Source organism: Pundamilia nyererei, unplaced genomic scaffold (assembly GCF_000239375.1).
Source record: "Pundamilia nyererei isolate P.nyererei 1_Seehausen unplaced genomic scaffold, PunNye1.0 scaffold00393, whole genome shotgun sequence".
NCBI lineage: Eukaryota > Metazoa > Chordata > Actinopteri > Cichliformes > Cichlidae > Pundamilia > Pundamilia nyererei.
Window position 1 is genome coordinate 5,063 of NW_005187794.1, and position 17,658 is coordinate 22,720.

The window sequence follows — 17,658 nt, forward strand, 5'->3', positions numbered from 1 at the left end:
TATGAACTTTTTGAAAAATATTTAGTGACACTACTTCATAGTAGTGAGGCCATGCAGTCTGTGCCTTTTCTGTTTTGAGTGGATATGACGTGGAACTTTAGCGCACACTAGTCAGCTGACATCACTGCCTGATCTCCTTTTGCTCAAGCAGAGCTCGTGTCGTCTCTGGAAGATCATCGTGAGGAAGGCGAGCCACTAACATCCTGCATGATGTACCAGAAGCATACTCACAGCATGTGAAGGCGCCTTCATATATATGTAATACACATCATTGGACCACATGTCGTTCCGTTTTCATCAGAGCTTTATTATTGCAGATAGAAAAACAAGAACACAAACCACAAGTCAATCAAATTTGATGGAGCAGTGCCATCTAATGTGGCTCTGTCTCAACAGTGCATGGTCTTACTGCTCTCTTCTCATTGTTAGAAATCCGTCTAACTCAGCTATTCTCAAAACTAAAGGCCACCTACTTTAAAAAAGAAGAAAGGCAAAGTAAGGCAACATAGAGCTGATAAGAAAGAAGCTGTCAGTAGAGCAGAGTGGACAATGTTACACAGTAACTATCCTAAATTTAAACACTTCTGAGGCTTCAGTCATGAACAGGTTAGTTCATGTTGGTATTTTACACGTCTGAAAATCCTGTTCTGGTCCTCATCACTTTGGCTTTAAACATCCAGACAGCATGTAACGGATACCTAACAGGCTGCCAATCAAAACGCAAACTGACGATCAAACCAGGCACGTCTCCAGAAACCATTTCTTAAATAAAAACTCAATTAAATGTTCCAACCTGATAAGTGACGCTTAACTCAAGATCATCTGTGCATGTCAGACATATTGCTCGAACTAGGATATTGACTGAGAGGGCCCTCTGGGTGAAAACACTGGTAAAAACGTTGACAAGCAGGATCGAGGTTAATCGGTGTCCCCGTCTCTGTTCACAGTATGTCCTACAGTCTCTTCCTGCAACAATCAGGATGTCTACAGTGACTTACGCTGGCGCTTCAGGAATGACATGGAGTAATCTCCCGCCGGAGTGCTCTTCTGCCTCTTCATCTGGACCTGTGACTGTGCGGTGAGCTGCAGCTTGATGGCGCTGGAGTTCACCTTGGCAGCGCACAGGAGCTCCTTCATCCCCTTCATCTTCTCACTCTGAAAGGCGATTACAGTGCCAGCTGGCGAGAGGGGGGCCTGCTCCGGGGAGAAAGGAGAAGATGCGGAGTCTGGGAGACTGGGGGACTTGGGTTTTCCTTCAATGTCTCCAGCACGTAGTCCCTGGGAGGAGCGCCGGCGGAGCCCTCCTTCTCCCACCTTCTTGGGCTGAGCTGCCACTGCAGCCGGCTGGCTGCACGGGGAGGTAGGAGCGGCAGAAGGAGGAGAGCTCTGGTCCTCCAGCTTGGACTCCCTCCTGGGGCCACGCCTGCGCCCTTCCCTGAAGTCCTCGCTCGACTGGTCGTCGTCGTCCTGGGGATCTGGCTCTTTGGTGATGATTGTTACTTTCTGACGCACCTTTGGAATCGGAGCACAAATGTGTGTTTAGCTAGAAAGCGCTAACACGTCTGTGGCTCTCCTGCAGTCACCGGCAACTCACCTGGGCATCAAAGCGACTCAGAGACTGGACAAGGTACGTGGCCCAGCCCACATGAAGGACCGGCGTGGGACTCCCCTCCTCCCACTTGCAGATGCCGTCATAAAAACGCAGCAGATGGGCAAAGCACTCGGGGTCCTGCAGTGCAGAGACAGCCGCTGCCTGCTTGGGCTGATCCTGCAAGAGAGCAGAGGTGCAAGACTGAGGCCACATCTGTCAGTGAGTAATATTCATGATGTGCATCTAACAAGATGACCTAAACTCAGGTGGAGGTGCGCTCTGTTGGTGTCTGTTAATGTTCACGAGTTTCTACATGTTCCACATGCTTTATCAGAGAGAAGCTGAATTTGGAAGTCATCTGATAAGGAGCAAGAGAAAGAACATGTTCTGTTGGGTTGAGGTGGTGGTGTGATTGTTACTGAAGAGAGAATTAGAGCTTTGCATTATTACAGAACAGCTGCTAGTGGAGCCCTTCTCCACCTACGGCCTGTCTGTGGGTGTATGTGCTCTGGAGAAACATTCACCTCGTCCCCTCCTTCTGTCTCCTCTCCTCCCTCCCCAGGACTCTCTGCTGCTGTCGCTGTTTCCTTCAGCAAGGTAGGGATGACATCATTTGCAATGTCAAAGAACTCCTTGTAGATCTCCTCATCCTCGCGGAAATAGTTATAGCTGCAGGAAGGTGGAGAAGGAGCTTTAATACATACATGCGCTTTTCTCCTGTCACAGCATGAAGTCCAGAAAAAATATAAGAGTAAAAACAGGATGCTGTGACATGTGGCAGACATGACAACAAGTGAGGAACAAGTGGACAGGTTCAAAAAACAAAACAAAGCACGGGCACATATTTCTGTGTGAGGCAGCAGAGCGTGGGCTGAACCTGAAGAACAATGGGGAGCAGGAAACGGAAGCTGATGGATGTGGAGAGAATGTGTGTGGTGGGTCAGAGCTGCTATTTATAACTGCAGATCATGAACAGTGTTTAGAGGGAGGAGAGCACATGAGGATGCAGAGCTGGATACTTCCTGGACTGAGCACCACACCTTTCCAGGCCAAGTGTGACTGAGCCCTTAGTGGTGGCTGGGTTCATAACGAAGCAACAAAGCACCCACAAAGAACCACAAGGGCAGGAAACACAGCTGCTGTTTTAGTGCCATCTTGTGTTCATCTGCTGAAATAGCATTCACGTACAAACGTCATCTGGGACCAGCTAAAAGAAGAAAAAGTGTCTAGTGTCTGAATAACACTACTTAAAAGTGAGATCAATATAATTTTGTTTTCTTCTATTTGTCACTTTATCCAAACACTTCATTCAGAATCATCAGCACGCCGGGGGAGGAGCTGTGAGGATGCAGAGATACTGGACGCTTCCTGGATCAGGAGTCTCATTAGTGTGAACTTACTCCTGCATGACCTGGGCGGCCTCAGCCCAGGACCTCAGGGCCTCCCGCACACTCCTGTGCCTGTAGTGGAAGCCAGCCAGGTACATGTAGGGGTAGATGTGCTCGTTGTTATAGTGCTTCTGAGCAGAAGTGACGGCCTGAGAGACACAGACAGATCAAAGAAAGTTAACAAAATGATGCTGAACTCAGAATTAAGAGGGTTCAGTATCAGCGTTCAGCAACAGGTCATGGTGGAGACGTTTATTCAGTTTGACAACGAGCAGCAAACCAGAACTCCAGTGATCCCAACAAGCACCTGGACCTGAGCATCAAACAGGAAGAAGGGTGTTAACCAGAGAGATCCAGCAGGTGTGCAACTTCCTGCATGCTGTCACCACCAGTACCACCAGTACCATCACAGTACCGCTTTTCTGTGGAACCGGCTTCCAGTTTGGATTCGGGAGACTGACTCTAGGCTGCTGGGGGATTCCCATGATGCCCTCAGTCACCTTTTTCACTCTCTTTGTGTTTATATCTTGGTCCTCTTGGCTCCAGCCGAGCCTCGGGTACATCGGTGTTATTTTGGATTCTGCCATGTCCCTAGAGCAACACTCTGGACAGTTAATTAGGAACAGCCTTCTTCAGCTAAGAAACATCTCCAAACTGAACCTTGTTGTCTAAATCTGAGTTAGAAATGCTTTTATTTCATCTCTCTTAGATTGTTGTTAAAGTCTTTTTCTTTGTTTGAGCAAAAAAGAATCGTAACCGTCTCCAGTCGGTCCAGAAGGCTGCTGCGAGCCTCTTAACAAAGGCACAAAGACAGCACTGGTTTTACTCTCATTACACTGGCTCCCAGTACGTTTTAGAATTCATTTCAAATTCTTAGTACTGACTTTAAAGCTCTGAGTGGTGACGCTCCTGCCTACATCTCTGATCTTTTACAACCCCACGCTCCCTCTCACAGCCTGAGATCAGCCCCACCAACACGTTTTAAGACCAGAGGAGGTGGATCAGTTAGAGCGGAGGCCCCCAGGTTATGGGAAGCTTTACCTCCATCGTAATGTTGCCTTGATTGTATTCATGACTTATTTATTTAGACTGGCACAATTAGAGTTGTGCTGTATGATCCATTGTGTTGTTAATGTTATTGTGAAGGACTCTGTGGCTCTTATCCTGTGAAGAGTGCTATACAAGTAAAGTTATTATTATTGTTTTATACACCACTCTGCATTTAAATACTACAGTGCTCTGCACAGTCTGTCCACTAGAGGGTGCTGGAACATTACGGTATATTCTAACTACACATGACGTCATAAAAGGCCTCATAGCTTAGCCCCCCTGGGCCAGCAGAGCGCTCAGCATCTAAGTTTGACAGTCCTCTCACACAGCCAATGGCAGAGTGAGGCTGTTATTTATCTATGCAGCAGTCAGTTGGACACGTGTAAACAAACAGCCAGTCACTTTCAGTGTTGTTAGCACCCCCTCCTTGGTTTTGGACTCAACTGAGCAGTAATGCTTACTCCAGGTCTCTTTCCACACTGTCTTGATAGAGACCAGCAGCTGATTTCCAGTAGCTTGTATTGTACAGACAAAGATGAAAAACTGCTGTCTGATCTTCAGCCCCACTAATGCAGAAGATCTACACGAAAAGTTTGACACGTTCTGTAAATATGAAGCCTGTAAGTCTTCCCTGCTCGCTGCTATGTGACCTGGGAAACTGGTTGATCTCTTACCTTCAGGTGGATTTTCAGGGGGTTCTCTTTTCCTGGAATTGGTTCCTGGTCTTCAAGGTCTGCCAGAGTGCCCATGGCCATGGGATATCTGGTGCGTAAGCCGAGACAGAAGCACAATGTCAACTTCGAGGAGTTACGTAAGCATTTTTTTAAATACAGCACATGTAACATTTCTGTTTTCTCCAATTATGGACGCCTTAATGACCCTGACCCTGCATAATATAGAACACCGTGACACCCATTATTCATCAAAGCTGGACCTTCTAAATGACAGCTCACAGCTATGTGATGAAATCTGACCTTCATCACAGTAACGAGTTCACTGTAAAAGCATATTTTATAAACTGTGTAATAAGATATGTAAATATTACAGCAAAGTGAATGAGGGAGCACTAGTGTTCACCTTAGCCAACTAAAACTACATAAACTGTCTTTTTAACTCTGTATTGTGAGTTTATGAAATATGTTCAGACTTCAACGCTTTGGTCTCTGCCCCCTCCGATTACTGTGGGTTCAGTCACTCGCTAAAAGCACTGGGTGGAAACCAAAGATGGCAGGAAGAGAAGCAACATGATGGCACACTGTCCTAATCTTGGGTCGGCCTGAGTTGTGTCGTGCTGACAGACGTACATCGATGTACCATTAAATGTTACGGTAAAGTGAGCACGCTTGCTGCTCAGCTGGTGTCAGGGCAAATCTGAAAGAGTCTTTAATGAATCCTCAGCAGTGCACTGGTACACACTCACCTGTCCAGGTCGCCTCGTTCATACAATAGCCAGAGGAGTTTCTGGTAAAGCAACGGGAAAAAGAAAGGTGAGGAAACCAAGTGCAAGACTGTAGCGTATTTCCTTCATGTGTGCCTGGATGGACTTTCACAGGCAGTACAATGTTTCCAGTTGTTCCAGGTGTAGATTATAAAATTACAATGTAATCACAAACTGTACGACTGTTGTTTCTGTGCTGCTGAAAACGAGAGCTGATGATGGTGTGGACGTTAATCAATATCAACACTAATTCACTGCCCAACCTAAAATCCCTCAGGTCAGAGTTTTACTGTCCATGTCCAGAAAAGCTTTTACTTCTATATTTTTAAATATTAACACAAATTAATTGAGCCAGTATTTTCTATTATTTCACTTTTAATCAGAAAAATGTTATGAAAACCTTTAAATGAAGATCGTCTAGTACACACCGCGCCCCCTTTAGACTCACCCTGTTTGCTTCCGTGTGAAATAGGACGGCTGCCGTCAGCCTTCAGTGAGCTGCATATATTAAACGTGGCAGTGGACTAAGTCAACAGTTCATCTGCATATTTTAAAACAACCTCTGGAGGCTTGATGCAGATTTTTTGCTGTGTAAAACAAACATTCATCGTTACCCTGTAGGTGCAGGCCTCACCTGTTGCAGCAGCAGAAGCTCGGAGCTGTCTGTGTGCAGGTCCAGTGATGGGTTGATGGCACAAACCATGAAGGCCACCTCCATGTTTCTGTCACACTTCATGTAGGAACCCTTCAGATACAGCCAGCTCTGAGGGACAGACGAAGGATCACAGCTACACTTTGTGAATAAATGGTAAATGGTAAATGGACTTGCTCTTATATAGTGCTTTTCTATACAACATGCCTAATTCACCCATTCATACAAGCACTTATTTATGCCTGAGTGCTTTCTATCCAACATCCACACTGCGATGGACGCATCAGAGAGAAACTTGGAGTCGGTATCTTGCCCAAAGATATCTTGATGCATGCTCACTCATCCAGATAAGGAAATCCCAAAGAGTGGATTCTGTTCATCTGGATGTTTTCAGTGGCTCTTCTGTGTTGTAGCCAGAGGTTGTTTGGTTTCCCCGATGTATAAATCCTGACAATCCTCCTGCACTTAACAGCTACACTATGTTACTCTGTTTGTGCCGAGGGACCTGATTCAAAGCTGCCTACCAACGGGTTGAGGATTGAAGCCAAAAAAGTTGAAATGTTAAAGGTGACCGAGTCGATCATAAGGACAGTTGGTCGTAAAGGTGCATCCTGTTTATGTCTTCAGTAAACTATACAGACTTGGTGTAAATTCCCCTCCATAATGCCTGTGGTATGACGTCCGGCCAATAGCACCGTCTCATTCTAATTGCTTCAGAGAATCTGTCACCCTACAGTAACCACTTCCTGGGTCTCATTTCATGATAGCCTTTCTGGTTTAGCAAAACCATCCACCTACCGTTGTCTGCTGCGAGGATGATAATGTTGTTGTCATTACTAAGTGATGTGAGTGCCCTCCTCTCCTCCATGCTGATTTTGGATGCTGGGGCTTTGTATTGTAGAGACAGGCTGAAACCAGTTGCTCTGCTTCCACAGCTGCAATGTTGTTGTTTCGAATTGCTGTTTCTGTGGCTGTGATCAGCTCCACTAGCAGGATTAGTCTCAGCGTCACAGCCCATTGTTCACTCAGTGGGCTAGTTTCAGTCAGTGTGCAAAGATAATGTTTATAAGGCTGCGGGAACCTGCAGTCAGCTGAGTGGTGACAGAATCAACTTCATGGGATTGCCCATGGATACTTTGATTTGACTGGACCAGCCAGCCAGGGACCAATCTGCTCGAGCTCCTGAGCTACAGCCACCCCGAGTCCCAAGATTTGCCTAAAGCTGTGTACACACTGGAAGCACTTCACAGCAACATGGTGATCAGGGATTATAGAAAGTAAATGCTTTTTGGATATTTCAAGTGATTATGAGTCAAATAACAGCTGGTGATGCAATAAATCTGAAGTACAGAAAGTAACTTTTGAGGTTTAATAGAAAAAAACCTCATAAATATACACTGATTAGTGTGTAAGTGCATTTTCAGAAAGCTAATACTATAGCAGCTAATGTTGGTCTGCCCTAAAAATCACACTTTCCTTCTGATAAACAGTTTGATTACATTCTCAAATCTTACGAGACTTTATTATCGTCAATGTTAGGATCCGCTTCACTAACGCTGGCTACCGGCTGCTAACAGCGACGACACCAGCAGTGCTTACCAACAGGAAAGGTTGGAATATCCACAACAACTCGCCTCAGCATCGCTCTCATCACACAGAATGAGCTTTGCTGACCTGTAAACTCTTATTTGACTCCTTACATTAAGTTTTACAGCCTCCTCGATGCCTCGCTGCAGATGAAGAGTGGCGCTGTTTGTCCTACAGCGGATCGGATTGCACACTTGGATTGCGAGAAGTAAGAAAACAGAATTCATTTAACTGCAGTTGAATGAACAGATGACGTGACTGACTTCCTCAAGAGCTTTGATGTGTGTCAGATATATTTGAGTCCTGAAATGTGCAAAAGTAACCAGCTGGCAGCCTCAGAGCGACGTGTGACCACCAAATCACTCCCAGTGTGTACACAGCTTAAGATTATTTTTTAAGCACTACATACAGCATGACTTCATCTTCTAAATCCCTGCAAATGTAACCAATCCAACATTTATCGATCATTTTCTGAGCAAAAATATCGTACATTCGTATCCTCTCTACAAAACTCCTTTACATCGGGGTCATGATCTTGTCCTTGATGGAAATATGTAAAAAGTGTGTATGTTTCTGTTCTGTGTCTTGTGTACCGTTTGTTTGTATATGTGTCTTCCTTGCTGCTGTTACACCCAAATTTCCCCTTGTGGGACAATTAAAGGATTATTCTATTCATGTGTGCATAGAAATTTCTTTCTGTCTGCATGAACAGCAGACATGGAGTAGGCCTCTTTGGTGCTAACATATGACCCATGCAGTCTCACTCCTACTAGAGCACGCTGCTGCTGTCGCTGGTGGAAAATGTCCTTCTTTTACTTACACTGCTCACTATAGTGTCAGAATATCAACCCAGCGTGATGTCGCTCTAACTCTAATTCCAACCACATGAGTGGTTTAGCACCACACTCTTCTCGTGGAATTAGTATCAACGACTGTACATTGACCATCTCTCACATTTCTATGCAGGGAAGACTTTTCATGATGTTTTTCTTTTTTTAATCGCGACATTTTAAAGAGCTTAATGATCTGTAGAAGTTAAAATACATGAAAGAAATAGGCTTGACTGCGGTGTCTAAAACGTGTCACATTCACTGGCTACACTGAGCATACTGATAGAGCTAGAGGCAGCTGGTTCATTCTGCTGACAGACGGGCCTCACCTTCTCATTGACTCCTGCTGTGACGGTTTGTCCTCGCCGGTCCTCGTTACCCTTCCCGTGCCAGGTGACTTCTGCTGTCTCCTCACCATTTTTACCAAATATCACCCAGGCGTGGTCCTCAGATAGTGCCAGGTGTACATCATTTAGACCCAAGACCTGACAGGCAGCCACTACTGCAAAGGCCACTCCAGAACTATCCAGTTTGGTACCTGGTTCAAATTCAACAATTAATCAATAAATGTTGGACTCACCTAACAAGCATCATGAGAAAAACCATGTTACCTGTGATGAGGCTGAATAGGGACTGGATGTGGGCTCGATCCTTGAAGTAAGAACGACTGAGACTGTTCCAGATCACATCCGATACCTTCTTCACCAGCTCTCTGCTGGATCCCGCAGCAGTTCTCCGATACTGGGACAGATCCACAGCCCCACGGATCTGTGCTGTGAACCGCTCATACAGAGCAGAAATCATGCCCAGCTCCACTGTGGGGAAGCAAGACATGGGACAATCCGGCTCCAGCGGTTCAAAACGGACCCCTGGAACATTTATGGGGATGACTCGGTTCACAGCCAGGAAGTGCTCAACAAAACCCAAGACCAGTGAAAGAAGAGCCAAGTCCGGCTCTGGTTTCCGGAGCTCTGCATCAAACAACTGAACGACTCCGTCGATTCCCCGCAGAGGAAAGTGCTTCTTCTGGGCCGAGTGCAAACCCATGATGCCTGCTGTCAGTCACAACTTTGATGTACGCGTGCCTCCTCACCTGCAGTACTGAACGGGGAGAGCAGTCAGTTCATCTGTAACTGCAAATCACACACTAAACTGTGGGAAACAGGCAAATTCCAAAGCTGACCCATTAAAAATAATTCCTTATAGAAAACCACGTGTTTCCTACGTACTGGCTCATCGCCAAGAACTCTGGTTTCTCAATGAAGATGAAAACATTAAAAACAAAACAGTTCACTACTATAAAAGCAGACTTATTTCATTAATCTTTAAATAAAAGTCAGTAAGTTCATACATTATAGTTACTGTAAGTTTTAAATTACTTAATTCATTCACTCGCCTCTGTCAGTGCGCTCCAGGGCGGCTGTGGCTACACTGTAGCTTGCTATCACCAGTGTGTGAATGGGTGGATGATTGTGTATAGTGTAAAGCGCTTTGGGGTACTTAGGACCAAGTAAAGCGCTATACAAATACAGACCATTTACCATTCACAAGGAAACATTTGCTGTGGCCGCTGTTCTCTGGTCTGGTGAATGCGTGTGACAAACCACGTCAGCACAGACGAATACGACACTCATTAAAACGGGTTTATTTTAAATATTTCATATACGAACGTAAGATAGCGATACTGTAACACTGATTTCTACACAGAAAGCTAACAGAAGTTACACCGCACACAACGCAGCATAACATGTGTCACGTTAGGTTTACAGTCTCGGGTATGAAGGGGTATACGAAACATTTATTGGTTATTAATGAAGGTTAATAATGCCAGCAGTAACTGTTAAGTGCTGAACAGACTAAGACATAAACACTGACATAACATTGGACCGGGGCTGAGTGGCTGGACTTGTTGCGTAATGCCGGTTACATATATGCCGCTAACGCCGGTTATATGGCGCTTCGGTGGGCGGGGCAGATTCACTGCTACCTGCGTACATTCAATGCAGAGCTGCAAACAGCCGCTCTTTTAGAGTTTCATGACAACGATCACTGTGCCGAAACGCATCCGGAACACCACTGGGGCGAACACTCTGTCATCCTAATACGAAATACTCCGTTAGGTCCATTTATATGGTAGAATAATGTGTGACGTAAGCTAACTAGCTAACTTTACTAAATTAAGTTAGCTACTCATTTCGCCTTTCAAGCCGCGCTAATTTGCTGAATTAGTCCTGCTTTGTTTCAATAAGTCGGACGACATGCAGACACAAACCAAACCCGAAAATGAGTCACAAGCTGAGGGGAATACGTTATCTGCCTGAATGAGCAGCTATTAAGCTAACAAGCTAACGAGCGGCTATCAGCTAAAGTCACCACTATTGGAGCTTTTGGAAAATATATCGCACCAGCTATACAACAACACCAACTCACCCTCAGCTCTACATCAGCCAACAATCTGACCAATGTTTAAGTGATCGCATACCCGTTTTCTCACAGCTCGCGCCACATGTTTTTGTTTGTGTCCCCTTTCTTTTGCCGCGCAGCTCAATCTGCCCGAAAGTCAGTTGGCATATGTCGACGTTTGCGTCTCGAAGCAGATCTCACAGCAACAAGCACGCTTTTCTCGAGCGCAAATGTGCGCCTTTAGGCCCATCCCTATGCTTCGAGATCGTAAGTCCTGCGCAGTGGGGTTTTCCTCGTGTATGCTGGGAAATGCAGTTCATTTTAGGGTATTCCCCTACACCCCCAGTAGAGGTCACCACGACGCCTTTAAGAGATACGTGCTTTAAAATGGAACAACAGTAAATGTTACATAACGGAAAACGGGGCACGTATAGAGCATGAAACATTTAGGATAACATAAGAATGTACCGCAGAGTTGAACTCACGGCATATTTATCTTTAATTAAAACAGTATGTCGTTGGCTATGACACAAGCTCAGACATATGTGTGTCTACAGAATAGAACAGAATAACCTGTTATTGTCATTGTACACGTTGATCGAAATCGTGGATTTGCACTCATGATCTAATATTTCGATTAAACGTATTTCAAATTCAGTCTCCCAGTAAATTAATAGCTAATTTCCGAAGTACAAAAGGTATTGTCCGTGGTGTCCTGTGCTAAGGAGTCGTTGTTGTGATGCTGTGGTCTGTTTTTTATGTGCTGCTCGGGAATTCAGTGACACTGCACTGTTGTAGTTGATATAATTTTTTTAAATAGTAGAAGCGAGACGGACAGATCAGCCAATGGTGATAAATGATAAAGGCTTTTTTTTGCTGGTGTTGTTGAACGCTGACACGTCCTACTGGAAGCGTAAGCCTTGAACGTCTCACACGCAGACATTTTTTTGCCCCTCCTCCACATTCTGCCTCGTTTCCCTCCGTCTCCGCTCCGCTCCCAGTGCTCGGACATAGGCTGAAGGTGCAGAGCCGAGTCCCGCTTTTGAGGGAAATTCGAGGAAAGTCAGACGTCACAGACACCCTGATAGACCATTACAAGAGAAACCCATCCGAGACGACAGACGTTTGGCCGCTTCTGTGCAGTTGTGTTGTAACTTATAAAAAATGGATCCAGTGACTCAGTCCGCCCAGATATCGTCGTCGCAAGGCTTTGCCGATGGACAAAATTCTGCTACCAAAGAATCAAAGCTGTCTGGTAAGAAGTAACCAAAGGATACGGTAGCTAGCTAAATGTAGAGCTTGATGCGTGTTTTATTCGTACCTTACGTTAAGCTGTATGTGTTGGGCTTTTATTTACACGCATGAATATCGGTTAACGTCCAGTTTATAACGCAGTAACGTAATGACTACAGCCATTGTAATGCTGAACGCCCTCACTGTGTCTCCCGTTGCCTGGATGAGGAGCTGATTTCAGCTGTGATGGGAGACACCTGTGGTCGTGGATATTTCCTGACACACGGCTGCCAGTCACGCTCCGTGCAGCTGTGGCCTGCCTGCTGTCTGGGCTCGTTTTAGGCGAAACAACAAGCTAACACGGTGTTTGAATCCCTCTTTTTATTTGGCCTTACTGACAAACAGGAGCACAGCAAGTAGGCGGCCCTGCAGAATCGGGGATCATATATTTGACAGACGGTAACCAGCCTGCTACTGAACGGCGTAATACTGTTGAAAAGGCCTCGTTTAAAACAAAGGGAACGCATCTGATTAAAGTACGTGTGCGTGGGACGTTTGATGTCAGCTAGATTTAAATGTAAATCCTGCTGTCCGATTAGAGCTACATTCTTATTCATAAGTGCAGAAACATTACATGACGGGTTTTTCTGCTGAACGTTGTCGAAATGTTGCGTTTGCCTGCAGTGCAGAGGCGTTGTCACTGTGCAGTTACCACAGAGAGGCACCTCTTAAAGGCACATCGGCCTTTTGCTGGCACTGCCTGGATTATGGGAGCCAGATGAACATCAGCATACCCGACGAGCTGCGGCACGCTCATTTACTACTTAGTTTATAGCTGTCGTCAGCTCCACTTCCACATGGAGCCCGTTCTCAAACAAAAACTCACAACCTGGATCTACAGTTTCACCATCACGCCCTCCCTATATCCGCGTATGAGGCTGACATGATTTAAACTCCATGGTTGCGCCACCTGAATCCTACAAAGCTGAAGCCGTGAATCATAAGATTGTAGACTTTCAAGAAATGCAGCAGGTGTGGTGATGCCAGCAGCTGGATCCTACAGGGCGTGGCACATTCTTCCTGCTGAAGTAGATAACTGTGGTTTGGCAAGTTTGCAGAAATTTCCATGTAATGCGTAACATGATAAATAATTAAGGACAATATATTTAACAATAAATGTTAAAATTCAGTATTCGTATAATCGGATTATTCAACAGTTACAGATGGTGCAAGTAAGTTGAGTTGTCTGTGCTTGTATGAATCCTGGAAAACATTGTCAAGTTAGTGTGAGGTGTAACTGGTTTGTTTTTTATGAATGAAGCACTGAACTAACTCGCCTGGTGTTTAGACTCTGATCAGCAGCCTGTCTGCAGAGATGCTCCTCTACAAGGAAATAACTTTGTCATCCTTTACAACTTTTTTCAAATGCATGTTGTTAGTGTGTAATATGTGTTTAGGGTTATCACAGTACTATAACTTCTTAATTGATATTCATGTCAATAAGTTTGCAACAGTATCAACACTAGCAGAATAAAAAAGCACTAGTACCTACTCGGCCTGACTCGACTCAGTTTTTATGGTTTTCCATTAGCTGGCAGTCCCTTTCCTTTTAGTACCTACTCGGGTTCCAACCAAGCAGAGTCGAGCCAAAAATGTGACACACTTCTTGCCACTGATTGGCCAGGAAATGACTTCACTAGATGAGTCATTAGAGTGACTCCTGCACAAGAATTTAACCCGACAGCGAGATTTAACTCTCTATTGTTTGAGTCTATGGAGAGAAAACAAGACAGAGCAGCAGGTATACCATCAGCTCAACACTTTGTGTTTGTGTCAGGGATAAGCCACCCACACTGAGCTGGTACTCTAATGGAAGACGACCGAAACTGAGTAGACTCGAGTTGAGCCGAGTAGGTGTTATTGAAAATATAAAGGTTTTAATCTCTCAATTTAAACATATTTGACTGCTCCTTGTGTCTTATCTAATTAAACTACGTGTGTCGTTTGTCATCACTAACGGATTAATTTCTGGGCACTATCCCACGAATCCTGCAGAATCTTTTTTTTAAAATATATTTTTATTGCATGTCCAATATGCAAGGTGGTAAGAAGAGGTTAAATTTGTGTGCACAGAACTTAAGACCTTTACCAATACTGGCCTCATTTCCACATTAGTAAATGAGGCCAGTATTTTTAGGCTGTCAGAGACTGTGCTGTGCTTTTGCTGTCAAATAGAGCTGGTGAGGAAGGCTGCCACTGTATGTCTAGTTGCTCGTAGACGTTTCTTAGCTTTAATCTCGAAACCTAACAATAACATAATTGTGTGTTTGTCTTAAATTAACACCACGTTGACATTACAGGCAGGCAGAACTGATGTTTGCTGCCTAGTTCCTACAATAATGTTATTTTTTTATTATTGACCTTAGCCACTACCTTAGTGTTAACTAGGGATGGGAATCCCAGTAGTCCAATTCTTTCGATCGATCCCGCTTAGCTATACTTGCACTCCCGCTACAATCAGCTGATTTCAGGTCGTGTGTCGGAGGAGAATAATAGTGGGGCAGTCTACAGCATGGACATTACTTTTATTTTTATTGCACAAAAGGATGAGAGCGCGGCGGTAAAGTGAAGACTGCAAACAACTGCAGTATACTTGTTAACACAACGTTGGCGCTTTGCAAGCACCTGAACTTCAACAGGTAACAAACCGACGAGCAGCCAGGCTGCAGCCTCCGTTTCTACCTGCTCATGTTTCTGCTAAATACTAAGAGGAAGATATGTGTGTCATCATTAGGATAGGGATTTATGTTGGTGTGTGGGACTGTAGCCTCAAGTTTATGCTGTTAATTGGTAATTATGAGACTGCGCGTTTCAGATCAGTTTACAGAGTAACATGAAAGTAACTTAACAAGTAGTGTAACAAATGTCTTTCTCCTGGGAGTAATTAAGTAACGGACTGCATTACATTTAAGAAAAGTGTTCTGTGTAATATGTGCAATCAATTTTTTGAGTAACGACCTCAGCAATGATCACAACAAAGATGGGAAATACCCACAGCATGCAAAAAAGTCCACTCAGCATGTAATTAATTTGCATGAATGTAATGTCTTTGATATGTTGCTTAGAGATGGTGGTGACGTTCAAAGTGGAGCCAATGAGAGTCGATAATGGAATCAGAATTGCTAACTTCTCATCAGTTCCCATCACTGCGTGGGGGATTTCGCCCAGCCAAATGTGTTTTAAAACTTGGAGAGATTCGACAGCATCCTTTTGGGGGATCCTGTGGGAGGTGCTACTCGAGTATCTGGCCTGTTGCTATGAGCCATTCAGTCCCTGTATAACCACAGCAAGAGCTCGGTCCACGTTGTCAGCAATAAGTCAAAGTCGTTATTGATTCTGTTCATAATTCATAGAATTTGTATGTGTAGGCAAGTGTCTGAGGCCTCTACTTTAGTGGCGTCAGGATCACGTGCCTGCTTTTTGCAGATGATGTGGTGCTTTTGGTGTCAAAGATTAGATTTTGAGACGAGTCCATGAACATGACTTATTCCTGAATAATGTTAGAAAATTCTCCCATGATTCTGCTTCAAAACAGAATTCAGCACACTGCATCTTTCCCTGTGCTTAAGGCCCAGTTATTACATGCGTTATGCTAGCGTTGTATTGACAAGAGAAAATTATTATTGTAGTTTTTGGGGATTTTTTTTCTTTTCAGGATCTCTCTTTTTTTGCTTTTTAGAGAATTGTTGGCAGCATTTTTCCTGGTAATTGTCTCAGGATTTTGAGTCTGTGGATGTCGGAGCGAGCAGATGTCCTGGCCTGCCCAGCTTCTATCTGTTGCTCAGTCCATTACACTTGAGTTCCACAGTGGTGATTGGCTGTAGTCACAAAGGAAGTGGCACACTTTGAAATGGGGACCTCATTTCTCAAACTATGTTGCATCATATTTACAGGACGAGTTGGCTTTGGAATCCATCAGAGTATCGCTGCAGTTTGTGGTGAATTTATGCAGCGCTCATCGTAATCATCAGCTCATAATTTGATGGTTAAAATCCATATTCATATTGTATCATGTGTGCAAACAAACATTCGTTAGTAGTGAATGTTTAACCCCCATCAGTCTGTTTTCCCTTCTCTGCTTTGCTCTAATGCAGACTGCAGCTACTGCAGTTGACAGTATCCAGGAGTTAGTGATGCGCTACCTACAGCCAGAACCTTCTATATGACTTTGTTTATGATTTCTTGTGAGAACGGTTCACCACTGAGCAGTTAAAAGTGAAGCACACAATCGAAGCTTGAAAGAACAGTGAGTTCTTTCAGCCCCCATCCCCCTCGCTGGCTCTCTTCCTTCTTTGCCAAGCTGACCCTCCTCTCTCCAGTCCCTGCTGAGGGTCACAGAGGCAATCAGATAGCCCTCAGGGGTGGACAGTACAAGATAGCTCGAGCAGGAATTGCAGGCATGGCAGTAGAGCCTCCCTTCACTTCCATTCAGGCCCTAAACTAAGAAGCTAGAGTCCATTTTTTCCCATGCCGGTCTGTGGTATCTGGATGCTTATTGTGACTGCATGGAGCCTCGTCGTATAGGCACTCTGTTCCAGATCCATGATTTCTGCAATAAGACATTGGTTAAAGCTGCACTAATGACTACTTTCTATTTTAAGGAGTCATTTGTGGCTACAGATCCACAGAGAATTATCTCTAACTCTGGAGTTCACCTTAGCTCTGAGCTGTATGGCCTCCTTTAGCTCGTAGTTTGTTTTTCACCTTTTAACTAGATTTCTCAGCTAACGTTTATGCAGGGGGACAAAAACGGTAAACAAGCAGCTGTTTCAGGTAAAAGGCAACACGGTCTCTTGTTCCTGCCATCCTCTTTCATATGTAAAGTGTTGTTCTTGTTGTATTTCCACACTTTTTCAAAGAAAACCCCTCATTTTTACGCATCTCACAATTTGTGACCTGATGTATGTGCAGATTTGTAGGTGTTGATTTGTTGTACGCAAGCAGATATGAATGAAGCTATTGAAAAACATAAACTTGCATCAGTGGTTCATATGGATTTAGCTTGGCTTGGAGTGCCTGCAGCACTTTTAAGTTTGTTGGTTCAATCCCTGGCTGTTCCCAGTCTGCATGCCAAATATCCTCGGGCAACATACTAACCCCAGGCTCCTCTCCTGTCAATGCAGCCATTGGTATGAATGTTTGAGTATTAGAAAAGGCACTGAGTGCTCAGGTAGAGTAGAAAAGCACTATGTAAGAACCAGTCCACTTACCATTTAGTTCTTGCAGTCTCGTTAAAGACCAGAGGTGTGGTGTTTTGAAAGGGTAACAGTAATATGAATCTGAGAGAAGGAATGTTGCACCACACCAACCCTAACCTGCCCCACCTGTACCACCTTCAGTTGAGCTGAAACAAAAGCAAACGCCACACCTCATCTTTACGCAGCGAAAGTTCCTTTCCCACAATTCAAGTAGTCGTCCAATTTTGA

At 44.5% G+C, this 17,658-nt stretch overlaps 2 protein-coding genes across 6 annotated transcripts in view; one reads left to right on the forward strand and one right to left on the reverse strand.

Moving 5' to 3' along the window:
* Window positions 1-286: 286 nt before the first annotated feature.
* Window positions 287-11,313, reverse strand: men1 (multiple endocrine neoplasia I). Of its 3 annotated transcripts, none has more exons than XM_013915892.1 (10): window positions 11,019-11,313; window positions 9,148-9,637; window positions 8,866-9,074; window positions 6,102-6,230; window positions 5,450-5,490; window positions 4,704-4,791; window positions 2,992-3,128; window positions 2,116-2,260; window positions 1,595-1,768; window positions 287-1,512 (listed from the first exon to the last, which is right to left on the reverse strand). In XM_013915892.1, exons 2-10 carry the CDS (start codon window positions 9,581-9,583, stop codon window positions 985-987), a joined length of 1,887 nt encoding a protein of 628 aa, XP_013771346.1. In that variant the 5' UTR covers window positions 9,584-9,637; window positions 11,019-11,313; the 3' UTR covers window positions 287-984. The 3 variants fall into 3 exon arrangements, with proteins under 3 accessions (XP_013771346.1, XP_013771347.1, XP_013771345.1); XM_013915893.1 differs by having other exon boundaries at window positions 9,148-9,629; window positions 10,967-11,313; XM_013915891.1 differs by having other exon boundaries at window positions 10,967-11,313.
* A 549-nt stretch (window positions 11,314-11,862) lies between these two features.
* rtn3 (reticulon 3) overlaps window positions 11,863-17,658 on the forward strand; it is a 27,238-nt gene continuing 21,442 nt past the window's right edge. Inside the window, exon 1 of one of the 3 annotated variants that reach the window (XM_005752966.1) lies at window positions 11,863-12,194. In XM_005752966.1, coding sequence (XP_005753023.1) covers window positions 12,104-12,194 — 91 coding nt within the window. In that variant the 5' untranslated portion in view covers window positions 11,863-12,103. The remainder of the gene's footprint in view (window positions 12,195-17,658) is intronic. The other 2 variants (XM_013915889.1, XM_013915890.1) reach the window with 2 other exon arrangements.